Source organism: Nesoenas mayeri, assembly GCF_963082525.1.
Source record: "Nesoenas mayeri genome assembly, chromosome: 2".
NCBI classification, from domain to species: domain Eukaryota; kingdom Metazoa; phylum Chordata; class Aves; order Columbiformes; family Columbidae; genus Nesoenas; species Nesoenas mayeri.
Window position 1 is genome coordinate 103,543,687 of NC_137543.1, and position 14,219 is coordinate 103,557,905.

At 35.9% G+C, this 14,219-nt stretch overlaps 1 protein-coding gene across 1 annotated transcript in view; it reads left to right on the plus strand.

Annotated features, from left to right (window-relative positions):
- Positions 1-14,219, plus strand: part of TNS3 (tensin 3) — a gene marked incomplete at both ends in the record, with an annotated part of 226,390 nt that overhangs the window by 113,970 nt on the left and 98,201 nt on the right. The window contains 7 exon segments of the mRNA XM_080340298.1: positions 1,963-2,013; positions 3,233-3,355; positions 4,950-5,014; positions 7,986-8,069; positions 11,111-11,223; positions 12,314-12,374; positions 12,509-12,584. Coding sequence (XP_080196424.1) covers positions 1,963-2,013; positions 3,233-3,355; positions 4,950-5,014; positions 7,986-8,069; positions 11,111-11,223; positions 12,314-12,374; positions 12,509-12,584 — 573 coding nt within the window.

Below are 14,219 nucleotides of genomic sequence, written 5' to 3' on the forward strand. Positions count from 1 at the left end.
TCTAAAGTCTCTTTGGTCTACCTTTACAGCTTTGTAAGCAAGAGCAAGACTTTTCAGTAGTGTTTTAAGCTGTTAAGCAAGTACAGATGTTAAAAGCACTTTTCTGCTGGTCAGCACTGCAGTCTCTGTTATCATAGCACATACCCAAATGTTGTAGAATAATTGCTCTGACTGTTTTTATTGTCCAAAGCATGCTTTTGAAAGATACACACCTTGCAATGTGGAGTGCTTTCTTTTTTTTTTCTAGCAGCCAGCTACCTCTGGGTCCTCAGCTGGGTATCTGATGTTCTCTCACCATCATGTCTTGGCTGTCTCTACTGCATATTGTGAAACAACATATAGAAATAGAGCTGCTGTTTGTGTGTTCAGTTCAGCTCTTTCTCATTAACTTGATTTAGATGCATTTTTTCCTGCTTTTTAGTTCTATAGGAAATTAAGCTGTAAGCAAATCTGTAATGAGCTCTCTGTGCAGATTATTTATTTTTAAATGATGACACAAACTGTTAATCTCCTGTGCTTTTTTCTGGCTAGTGCATCTAAACCATATGGCATGTATTGTCTTAGTTTGTTCTGTGAAGGTGAATTTAAAACAGGGCCAATGTTTTATTTACTTTTTTCTTCTACTCTCGTGTTAGTTACCACGTGTAAACTATTAAAATCAAATCTATGGCTTCAGGAGCATGACTTTGACTCATAGTGGAAATTAGTTTCTGGAGAGATTCCACCTAATGATTTAAATACATATTTAAATACATTATAATTTGCTCACAAACCCAGCTGTCATAGATGCATTATGAACTAGCTGTTGTTCTCAGGATGCACTTGTTATACTTTGTAATGTGGTCTGATGTCCTCAACATGCTGCCTTCCTAACATTGGCTTCCCTTCCATCAGGTGCTGGTAGTTTGTAAGGTGCCAGATAGTAACAGTTTGAAGATAAACTATATGTAAAGCTTTACTAATTCAAATTCAGTTGTTCACAGTGGTCTTTCCCATGCAACAGCAGTGCTTTTGGTATTTGTGAAATAAGCTTGTAGTCTCAGTCCAGTTAAATCTCACTAATGCCTGTTTGTATTACAAAAATCTGGTATATGGTAAGTCTTGTTTAAGGTGCCCTCTTTCTAAGTGGGATTGCAGTCAGTTTCTCTTGCAAAGTTTAGATCTGTTTGGTTTCTTGGTTTTGTCTTAGTTTTATTTATATTCTAATGAATACTTTGGAAATCGGCTGGCTTGATCAAAATAAGGTTTGATGCCATTTGTCCCAAGTATGCGAATTGGCAAGTTAAGCTGGCAAATGACAACTAGGTTGTATATCCGGAGAGCTTATTTTTAAACTGTCTTATGTTTCTCATGTTTCAAAGAGCCCTTCAGTCTGCTGGAGAGGCACATGTATAGCAACCTTTACATTAATTTAGCAGTCCATTTAACTGCTCATTATTAAACAGTAAGTATATGGTAACTTACTGTCTAACAGTAACAGAAGAGTTGGAAGATCTCACAGCCTAAGCTGTAGTTAAATAGCTATGCCGTATCTTCCCTGTGAAGTTTTGACAGAACAATGTTTTCTTGCCAGGCACTCAAATTCAAATATTTAAGACTGTACCACCCAACTAAACTTTTCTTTGTAAATTCTTATGTCCTGCAGTTATTTTGCATGGTGCCCAGATATCTCAGTGTATTTCTGACTAAAAGCCATTTGAAGTAAATAAAATGTAGCAGAATGTTAATTGCCCTTTTTCAAAATGTGTATTTAGTTCCATTGTGTAATAACTGAATCCCTAGAATACATTTGCTGTTGCTACCTGTCTTCAAATGTTAATTTAGTTTAGTAAAACAGTAGGCAAACCTGAAGCCTTACCACTGTAGTTTCTTGTAATTATCAAGTGTTTCACATACAACTATTAACTACATTTGGAAGACTTGATGGTTGATTTTTTTTTTTTTTTTTTTCTTTCTGAACAGGTGTTAAACCTCTCAGAAAAGAGATATGACCTTGCCAAGCTTAACCCAAAGGTATTGGTTAACTTCCATAACATGCCTTTCTTTCTAGTGTTAAATACAATTTAAATGGCCTGATAACCACTGAAGCTGTGCATGCATATACATATACAGAGTAAGAGAACAACTTTAGGAAGATGATAGAAAACCCCACATGCGTCCCTTTTATTTTTCCCAAGTTCCATGTTGTGTCTCTTAGGTCTGTGCTTTGTGTAGCTGTTTCTGTTGTATTCTTAGAATTTGCACACAGGGCCCAAAGCCCATTGGGACTACTGAAAAATACCTGTTGAGTGATATAAATTTTACTCCAAGTACACTTTCATTGTGCAGTCACAGGATGCTAGGAGTTATATGCTGCAATGTACAGTCTTAATACTTGAAGCTAGTGAACTTTGTTCGGAAATAGACTTCCCTTTTGTACTACCTTTTCATAGTTGCTTCTCTGCACAATAGAGACATAAAGAAGGGAGCTGTTGATGTCTGTGTTTTGTTCTTCCTCACCAGTTGTTGTATTTGTTGTAAAAAATGATATGCAGGTAGTTTTCACCAGCTATTGTAAGACCAGAGTAACACAGATGTATACTTACAGCAGTAGATTTACAGGGATATACACTACTTGAAGGAAAACATTAAAAGAACTCCTAATTTTGACCTTCTAAATGTTTTGTTGATCATGAAGGGTTTAAGTTGTTCATGGTTACAGTTTTTGTTAGAGTTAACTATATGCATATAATACAGTGACTAAAGTTGAACAGAAAATATGAACCAAATTTGGAGATGTTAAATCTGTTGCACATGAAGGAAATAAATTGAAAATTAAATAAAAACAAACACAAAATACTGAACCAGGCCAGTTAACATTCTTAATTCTAATTTTGACCTTCTAAATATTTTACCATTATAAAATATCTGGATTTCTAATTGAAGATTCTTTAGGCAGTCAAGCTTCAGAAATATTGTCACTTGTGAATGGTTGGTGTGTTTTGGTAAGAGCTGTTTGTTTGTTTGTTTCTATAGAAGTAGTAGTATCTTTAAAAAAACCAAACGTATCTCTTCTTCCCCTTAAGAAACCTGTATGCATATTTTAGTTACATCATGCCATTTGAATGGCATCATTGTATGACATTGGAAAAAATACGGAGATTCTTCTCTGCCAGAGTTATTTGAAGCCAGATTTTAATATGAAGGGTTAGGATCAAGGTGTTTCTTTTGACTGTTGCTTGTTTAATTGCAGATTATGGATGTGGGGTGGCCTGATCTCCATGCTCCGCCTCTTGATAAAGTGTGCACCATCTGCAAGGCTATGGAGTCATGGCTAAACAATGATCCTCAACATGTGGTGGTGATTCATTGCAGAGTAAGTAACCTTTGTGTATACATATTGCCTATCTGTATTCATTTCCAAAATATTGTCCTTTATTCTTCCTCATATAAAAAAAAGAAAAAAAAAGTTTCATCTGTTTACCATGTTGGAAACAATGGGATAGATCTTCAGTTGATTTAAATAAGCTTAAATCCACTGACCTTGCATGCTTGTTATATACAGAGTGCTTTGAACAGATGGACCCAGTTTCAAAGCAGTAGTGATTTCAAAATGGGTCCATCTTTTTTAAAAACCCTGTATTGCTTTTCACGATAACTAAGCTTCTAGCCTCTGCTCTGGCTATTAGCGTGCAGTAATGTTAATTCACTTCCTTCAAAAGTCATTGCTACTCCCATGAGCATATTTAGAAGCTTGAAGTTTTTCCAGCTCAATAGCAAACTCATTAGAAGCTCTTTATGTTCTGTGACATTTTGTTGTGGGCTAAGCATAGGTAACATATTACGAATCATCCCTTTAGACTGTTGTATGGTTGTAGGATATGAGGGCATCGAGTACCTCCTGGGTACTTCTGACAGGTTCTAATTGCTAGTGTCAGTGCACTGCCTTACAGCCAAGTTACCATTGTGCAGTGTCACTTCTCCTTGCTTGCTCACTATGAAGAGGGATAAAGAGAAACCTTAATTAAATACAGATGAAATTAATTCAGAGCTGAGTTGGTAGCTGTGCGGGTGACATTGAAACAAATCTGTCTCTGTATCCCTGACAGATGTTACTCTGCATGAAATGAGGGTGATAATGGGACCAAAATTTCAAGTCATGTTGTATAGTCCCCAGTTCTGAACTGCTTGCAGGCAGAATGCCATGATTGTATGAAACTCTATTGAATTCTTATTAGTTGCAGGGCTGCGGCCAGGAAAATGGCCCATACATGGGAAAAAGTATTCCTAGGTATTTTGTATACAAATTGTTAATGCATGTTGCTGATTCATGCCTTTCAGTAATGACTTTAAAAGTTTCCAACCATGAAGACAGATACAGCTACTTGTATCAGCTGAGAGACTTAAATTGTTTTCAAATCTGTGGCAATTACCACTTGGTAAATTGTACTGAATTTATGTCATGTAAATTACTTAACAAGATTTTTGAACATTTTAAAATTGTGTCTATATAAAAGTAAGTAGTAGTTGTTATAAATCTCAGGTGCTAGGGAGTTAAAAATGCCCAAACCTGTTAGAAACTCATATGCTTTCCACTATTGGTATTTTATAGCCTTTTTTGGCAGAATCTAGACTTGTCTTGAATGATCTCTGGAAAAAAAGTAATATAAAATTAGAATAGTTGATGCAATTCCTGCTAGTGGTCAGGATTTTTTTTTTTTTTATAATTTCCTCTCAGCCAGTAAGACTTGACAGGCACGCACATGGAAATCCTACTTGGTGTTTGTCACTTGTCAGACAGCTTGCATAGACAGATAAGCTGCTGCTCATCATTGTTACAACCTGGGAGATGCTTGAGCAAAGGGACTCTCTGAATCTCCTGTCTTCAGGTTTTGTTTATCATGGGTCTTAAATAAAATAATGCCCAATAATGTAATAAATAAGTTATCATTCCCTTTTTCCTAATACAGGGAGGAAAAGGAAGAATAGGCGTAGTCATATCATCATATATGCATTTCACCAATGTTTCTGCAAGGTAAGTTGTAGATGATGCATATTCTGGGTTTTTTACCATTAAGGAAACATGAGAAAAAGATGCCTTTTAATTGTAGTACTGTTTGTCAACTTACTGTTTCTCACGTTTTCTTCCCAAAGAATCTTGGAGCATGTCTTAAAACAGCCTGCTTTCATGACTGAGTTTTCTTGTGGTCCTACTTTCAGCAGGAGGTTGTAGTAGGTGACACCCTAAGGTCCCTTCTAATCTGAGATATTAAATGATTCTGTGGGAAAATTCTCTAAAGAATCTTTTGAGATGAATGAAGAACTGTGTGAGAAACCATTTTGATATAATACCACCATCTTCATTCTGTTATACCCATCTATTTGCCACATCCATCGAGTTGCCTCTTTTGTGTCAGTGAGAAACTATTCCTAAAGTAGTTAAGGAGCACAGTTTTAGAACCTGAAATCGGTATTTGAACAGGGAATTCCAAGATGCTCATCAAAGTGCAGAATACAGTTTAAGAAATCATCTAGACTTTATCTTGCAGTCTGATTAATTGGTTTTAATTGTTTCTTTTAGAATGCTCAAATTATGAAATGATAATTGACAGTTTATGTCAACAAAGATAAATTTTGATAAATGATCTCAAAAGGATGAAATGTGTTTTGGATTTTTGGTTTGGTTTTTAATAAAATTGTTTTCATTTGGTCTCTTTTGTGTATACACATATATAAATGTATCAAAATTAAAATGCACTGTAGAGGCCATGGTTAAATCAAGTTTGGTTCTGAATTCACACCAGTCTGTCAGTAACAGATTTGATCCAATACTGTAGTGGATGAAGTGCTGAATCACTATAGGCTGATAGCAAATTACTCGTGGATTTCAGTAAAACTAGCATCTCAGAAAATAATCTCTGTTCTCTCTGCTAAGCCTGATCAACAGGTAATTGTAGGCTAAGAAATTAAGTGCACTACGCACATCAGTATGTGCTGAAAAAAATAAATACATGTATCTTCAAGTAGTAATTGGAACAGTGCCAGAATTTTATAATATTTTATTGCGATGTATTGTGAATGACAAAATATGTCAAGTGAGGATAGTACAGTACTGTGTTTTGACTCAGTGTCGCAATATTATGTCATCCTTAAAGGTGGTACCTGGCTATAAATATGTTTAAGTAATGCCATACAGAACAACATCTGGATGTGATTGTAAAGACCAGTGATGAAAGATGTCTTCTTTTACCCTAAAGAAATTCAGGATTCCTCTGGGAGGAGAGAGTTTAGAAGTCTGACTTTAAATTTCGGGATATCTGTCAGCTCCTATCAAAAACTTTCTTTTTTTTTATTAACGAATGAGGTTGGGCAAGTTTCACAGCTAGCCTTTGTATATCTCTAGCATTATCAGGACTCTTAAATGGTACATGGAAACCTCACAGAAGCAGAAATTACCACAGGTGCTGCTGTTGAAGGTGCCAGCTGCTGTAGGAACAGCACTCAGAAAACATTAGGACCTTTACTTAGCATGAACATCCTCAATAGTCTGCAAGCACATAGCAAAAAAATCTAGTCTTCGTTGAAAATCCTTAGGATGCAAACCTCTTTTGCTTACATGTTATAAATACCTGTTTTTCTCATTTAGATAGAATAAGGTGACATCAAATTTAATGAGGGCAAACAGAGCTCTTTGTGATAGTTGATAAACTGTGTTTTAACCAGTGCTAGCAGTCTTTGGCAAGATGAGTGGGTTGCCTAAATTCTGGGTGGTAGTGTGGGTGAAAATGTGTGAAGATGGGCTGGGTAAAGAACAGAGTGTTTGGGTTGAGGGTATTTTAAGCACACGGTATGTAATCTTTAACATCCATAAAGAGAAGGCATGACTTTACAGCCTGATCCAGCACCCTATCAAGACAATCAGTAACTGATTAATATTTGGAAAAGATATAAGTTCCATTTTTAACCTGACATGCATATTATACTTGTATTTTTTTTTTCCTCAGAACTTGTTCAGGTAGAACTAGGAGTGGAATTTAGGATTTGAGATTCCGGCATCTAATTATTTTGAAACTTCTGCTCTTTTTTTATGTCCCAGTGTTAATTAACACTATCAACTACAACTGTTAAGAGACACACTGTTTTTTTTTCTGTATGGATGTGACAGAATCAGCATACATTGTTACTTAGCATATGTGATTAACAGCATTCTTACTGATTTTTGGCGCTTCTATTTCTTTTTTTCTATACCCTCTTGCTTTCCTCTGCACAGGTACAGAAGACTCACATCAGAGCCATTCTGGATAAAAAATGGAAGAAAATGTATTTTACTGAATATGTTGCTCCTTAATTGTGCATTTGAAGAGTTTGTGGTTGTCTCATCGAACACATTTCTTTTTCAAAGATTAACGCTTTTATTTTAAACATTCTCTCTGATCATGGCTCAGGGCACAGGAAACAAAAGACGGAATTAATTATTTGACTGCTTAAATGGTTCTCTAGCCCAGCATCCTTTGTACCTCATATACTGTACTGCAGTCAGAGCTGGGCAGTGGTTTTCATCTCAATAATGTTGCTGCTTCCTTTTTAAAAAGAGAATAAATTTGTATTTCGCAGAGAGAACTCCCCAGTGGCACTTACGAAATTATGGCAAGTATCCTTCTTTTGCAGCCTGACCTGCTTAGCTTTGCTAAAGTTTATTGCATTATGGCTTTGACATATTCACATTGGAAGTACACAGTCCAGTTAATTGAATAAGGGAGTAGCTGCTTTGCCTCAGGAAGGAGACTGCCTTAAGGTATTGAATGAGAAGGTGTCAGTGGAAAAACATTCTTGTCTGACCTGTTAGCGCTAGAGTTACTAGTTAGGTGCTTCTTTCTTTTCTTTTTACTTGCTTTTCTGTGCTTTTTCCTTCCAAATATTTTGGCATATTTCAAGCATTAACCTGCTGAATCTCCAGGATAACCCTGAGGTGAAATAACATGGTATTTGTGTCTCTGTTTTAACAGTGCTGATCAGGCTCTAGATAGATTTGCTATGAAGAAATTCTTTGATGATAAAGTTTCAGCTTTAATGCAGCCATCCCAAAGAAGGTACTTTTATTTATTTCTAATTCATACCAATAAGAAGTGTCATCATTATCTTCTGCCCTCATTCCTTGTTCCCCCCCTGCTATGTGAAGACTGTTTCAGAAGACCCTCCAGTGATTTCTGAACTCTCAGCACTTTATCTTATATTAATATTCCTTGATTGATGAGATCTCTCCTTCGGTTAATGCACATAACTCAAGATAGATAAGACCTTTTGTACTATACTGTTATCTACATGTATTCTTACTGCATTGTTTGTTAACAAAAAGAGATGTCACAATCTGTTTCTCAATTGCTCCAATTCATTTTTCTGTGGCATGAATGTTGTGTATGGAATGTGTGTTGATTAGTGTGCAATAAAGATCTTATTACCACTTGTTTGGAGGATTATGCCTCTACCCCATGTCCATGCTAGTAAATTAAAGCATGCATTATTTATTCAGTCTATCTGAATGTCCTACCTTTTCAGTCTGTCTGCATAATAAGGTTGAGTTAGGACTCGAAGTAAGCAGTTTGGAAAGTGAAAAGTTTTGCGGTTCATATTTACCTCATTCAATGACACATAATGAAGGATTCATTACCAAAAGAGACTTATATCCATCAGACAAGAAATTGTGGTACAGGTGAATCTTCTTTTGGAAACATAAAATATCACCTGGATTTGATTTAATTAGTTACTGTTCTTTTTGGTCTTAATCAGTGTGTATATGATAAGTTGTGATGGTTGTTTGGTTTTGTGTGTTGTTGGGTTTGTTTGTTTGCCCAGTCTTATGCTTGTGTATATTGCATTTTAATAGGGATTTGAGAGTGGCACCCACCAGACAGAGAGGAGTGCACTGTAGGAACAAAAGAAAATAGATGTTCTTAATATTCCTGTGGAGTAGCATTATACACCAGGTGTATTTCCATGAGTGGCTGGGACCCTCACAGCAGTGTCTGTGACTTGTGCAGGTTTTACATCCATGTTGACAGAAAGCTTCAGTAGCTACTAACCTAGGTGATCTGTACGTGAGCCCTAAAGCTACAGATGACATAGGTGTAAATGGTGGCATCTAGCTTTCCTACCCTCCTCAAGGACACTTGCTTAATTCTTCTGGGGATGGTGGCATGAAGGGAGGCTCGGTTCATCTCCTGACTAGTGGAATTAGCATCTTTGCTCAGCAGCGCTGAACCTGAGCTGCTCTTAGCGTCTGCCAGACATATGTATACACAGGTGCTTCAGAGTGTCACTCCCCCTGAGAAACAGAGGAGGTTTTCCAAACCATTTGTCAGAATCATTCTCCTCCTGAACCTGGCCTTTCCTACCTTTGCCTGGCCTGGCAGTGGCTACTAATCCAGTTGCACAGAAAAGAAAACCAAGTTTGTAATATCTGTGGGTAATTTTATAATCCTTTTTTGATTCAATTTTGATCAATTAGTGGCCTGAATCACCTTTTAAATGTGCTTTTCCTCTGAAGCCATTCTTGAATAATTAATTAGCAATGTCCTTGTTAAAATCAAGTTGATGTATAAGCAGGTATAATTTAGGTCAGTATCAAAATGATAAAGCTTGAAAATACACCTATTATGTGTGTTTTTAAACTTTTCCTTCACTAAGTTTTGTCCAGAAAAAATAAATTGTGGCCTTAAAGTGCTTCAGTTCTGAAAATATCACTGCTGGCTGGATGCTGTAGCAGTGGAAAGAAAAGCAACTATAGTCCACATCTCCTTTTCTGAATCCATTCTGACAATACTTTAAATAAATACTTCATTCTTAGATAAGCATTTGAAGGTTTGCCTGAATAAGAAGTAGAGATACAGTACATGTTCATAAAAGTTTTCAGAAATCATCATGATAAATCTTCGGACCTGATTCTCAAAAATAAGCCAACTGCCTATAAGTCTCTTAAGTGCAGTATCTTGAGAAAGGCATTAAAAAATTCAGTTGAATTTTTTTAATAATTAAAAACAAATAGTGGTAGAGAGATGATGTTCAGACTGAGAGATGACTGACGAAGTGTTTTACCGCACTCTTTTTTTGTCACATATATCTGAAAACTTGTAAATGTGCGCTTTTGGTGTACCAGATGTTTTCAGAAAGACTGAAGGAGGAAACCAAAAAGTAAATTTGTCTTAACATTTCAAAATAAAGTGAGCTTTGATAGCTGTCTGTAAAATGAAACCTATTTGAAACCACCATGGCCCCCTGTGATGGTTTACAGGAGTAGTAAAGCTGTCATTGTTGGACAGGTTATCTTTAGTTGTGCTGTTAGCAGGTGCCTGCAGTAAGGGATGAGATCTGTGCATGAGGTGGGGAAACGAGGTGGTTTTCTTTTTTTTTTTTTTGTGCATTCCTGATAGTGAAGTTAAATGAAGGTTGTGTCATGGGCACGGAAGAAAAAGGGACTCAAAGCCATTAGAAAAACTAAAGGGGACTGATGTCCCTTGGTTATTTAAGCAGATAGAAGGAATTTGTTTAACACACGCTGCAGTGATGTTCATTTGCATTTCCTTGCTCATGAGCTTGTGACCAAACCAGCTGTTAAATAGCAGTAATATAATTATTTTCACCTTTTTATGGTAGTTTTACTCTGTTTAGTGCTGAGTGAGATGACTTCTCATGTTATTTGTCTGTATTGGCCTTAGATAAGATTTCTGACAAGGGAGCATCTTGCTCTTGTTTCAATGGAGTGCACTTCACTGTAAATGGAGTGGAACCCATGTCAGGCTGCTATGGAAGCTAATGGAGACCTTCACTTGCAGCCTAGGATGTGTACCAAAATGATTTACTTTACTATCGCTGCTAGTTCCTTTCTTATTTAGTGATGTAAGTAACTAAGATGAAGATATCAACAACAGCAGTGTGACAGCCATGGATTTAATGAAGTGGTAAATAAAAGTGTCTTTTCATGCTATTTTGTGAAGATTAGTCTTTTGGAGTTATGTGTAATGTCACAATGCTATTCACTACCCATAGCCTAGAAATAGTAATGTGTAAAGGATGTATTTCCCTGATAGATTGCATTACTGTTTTTATTTAATTCGGATAAATTTTATATTTTTAGATATGTGCAATTCTTAAGTGGGCTTCTCTCTGGATCTGTAAAAATGAATGCAACTCCTCTTTTCCTGCACTATGTTATCCTTCATGGCATCCCAAGCTTTGATGCTGGGGCAGGTAAATTACCTACCTTTTCCTATACAAGTGTAGGCTCACAGTATTGTTTTGTTTTGGGGCTTTCTAGAAAACCTGCATGAACCTCAAAGTAGAGTTGATGTTCGTTGATATCAGTCCCAATAGTCCATATAAAGGAGACAGTAGAAGAGAAATATCCTAAGAGTAAAAATTACAGCAGGTGAAATAAAATTTTTGTCCTTTGTAAAATGAAAAGTTAATGTCTGCCTAGTTTCTGAACAGTTGTGATCCCAGTCCCTGCAGATGAGCTGAGAGGCTGGTCAAGTTTCACAGTTATTTCCTTCTTGTTTAGGAAAAAAACATAAATATAATCTGTGTTCTGTTTTGAGATGGGATTTTCTGTAGAAAAGCCATTTGGGTATGGTGCACTTCTAAGGTGTTCTGCTATAATAAGTGACTTTAAAGTGCTAAACCGTATTGTGCTAGAGCATGGTAAAGTAGTATAACTATTTTTCTGTCGTCCAAGAGCACCTGTTTTTGAAATGTTACCAGGATAACTTGCAATCCATTGTCATTGCTGTTTAGTCTGATTTTTATTTCTAAAATAACTGTTTCAATACAGTTATAATACAAGATATTGTTTGTAGAAAGAAATTTAAGGGACTTACTAGCTTTGGAAAAAACTGTAGATCAGATATTTTGTTTCATCTTGAAAATGCTTTTTACTTTGTTTTGAGGTTTGGTTTTGTCTGTTTTGTTTTGGTCATTCTCTTTCCTAAGTAATTTTGTTTTCCTGCAGAAAACATGGGAGAGAAGGAAGACAGACATCTAAAAGGAGCAGAGTGTTCCTTCTTTTTTTGATTACTGAATTCCTTTGAAATCCCCTCCTCCCCAACTGAGAACTAGTCTGAAGATGTGGAAAAAATGGCTTTTTCATAAAATATAATCAAATATTCTTTTGAGGGAAAATTACTCTTTCAAAGCCAGTTTTGCTTTGAAGGATATTTTGATGGTCAACATGCCACTTGTGTGCTACTTTGCTCAGTCTGGATGTGCATGAAGCTTCCTAGTTGTGATATTCAGTTAAAGGAAAATAGTTACAAAATAGTATTTTCTGTTTACTTCTTTTCAGCTTTCCGGCCTTTTCTGAAGGTGTATCAGGCTATGCAACCAGTTTATACATCTGGAATATAGTAAGTCATAAGCATTTTGCTTTATGTTTGAAATCAGGTTTAATTCTCGTAATTGCAGAAGTACATAGTATATTTTGGGGTTTTTTTTGTTTCTTTAAACCATAAATTTTATTTTTTGTTTCTCTCCTGTTAAGTAGTGTAGGACCAGAAAATCAGACCCGAATCTGCATTGCTATAGACCCTGCCCAGCTTTTGAAGGGAGATATTATGGTAAGTTAATTGTATGGAATGTAAATCTAGTACTGTGCCATTTAGACCTGATTTGTGTTCTTGTAAAAAAATTAAATTGAGCAAATGGTTGCACACATACTACAGAATGGGTTATTAAGTTAATTTAGTCATCATTCTTGAGTTTTATAGGAATCAGAATTCCTGTAAAACTCAAACCAGAATATTTTAAGAGCTGAAACATTTGCTCTCCGCATTCCCATTTCATAGCATCACCAAGTGCTGTAAGGCCAGTATCGCTATTTTCTTTACAAAAATTGCTTCAGGGAGTGTTTGTAACTTGCCATTAAAATACCCTTGTCCTGTAACTTGGCAGACATGCACAGTCATAAAACTATATTCTATAAAGAAAGCACCTAACTAATTCTAAATTGTTTTGGGATTCAAAAAGGTGTGATACCAAAGAAAAGCTTTTTGATTCTACAAGTGCAATTCAGTATTTAGAAAGTAAATTATACACATTAATATTGTGCTTTTAATTCCCTGTGTGCAAAACATAACTATGGTTGAATTGCAGCAATATTATTTTAAATCTGCTTTCTCTCTTGCTTGTCATACACATTATGCACGGAGAAAGTAAAGAAAGATTGTTGCCATGCCTTTCAATTTGTTAAATTAAGAGGACAGAAGAACATGTGGTGTGAATGGTGGGGGGAAATATTTTCAGAAAATATTCCTGGCCTATTGCTTGTACGTTTCAGAATGGTCTTATATGTAGTACTTTTAGAAATGTTGGACCTCAGTGTAAGGGGTCCTTGATATGAAATTATTTCTTTATTTAAATATTGTGGTTTTTTGTTATCCTTTCTCCTTTTCCCTTTCCTACTTTCCCTCTCCATTCAGTTTAGTATATTGTTCTTTCTTTCACTGAAAAATGGAGCAACAGTTTTTAAATATGCTTTTATAAATTGGTGTACTCTGGAAGTGTGGGACAGTTTCAAATTGAGGAAGATTTGTTACTCATCAGAGGACTGGTGGTGCCTAAAGAAATGGAATAGATAACAAAAGAAATCAGTCTGAGACAAATATCTCTGAAATGTGTGTTTAAAATGAAAGATGAGCCTGTAGTTTTTCAGTAGTGCTTGCATCATTTTAGGAGATCAGCGTCATTAATTGCATGCTGTTATTGGAGGTAATTGTTTTGAACAAGCCAGCATCTTATTCAGCATGGTAGTATTTTGTAAACAAAGACTTCAGTTTTGAATATTTTTTTCACTATATCTAAGCAAAACCATCAGGGATTTCAAGAAAAATCTGTAGAATGTTCTGCCTCTGACTCCAAAAGGTTTAACTACTTGAAGTACATGGGTTTAAAGCTGGGGGGGGTGGAAAAAAGTCTTGCTTGTCTTAGGTTTAGATGCACTCATATCTGTAAATGCATATAGGTATTTCCCAACATATTACAGTGGTTTGCATTAATTTTTGGGTGTGGCATCAGAAAGTAGAGGAGTCAGAATTCGGTCTTAAGCTTATAGTTCATTGAAATGTACAGTTACTGATTGTAGGAGAGGCTACATTTTCATAAACAATTACAATTCTACATAAGTAAGTTGGTTAGCATATGCTAAGTTAAAATTATTCAGGGCTGTTATTTTGAATTAGAAGGTAGAAAGAAGC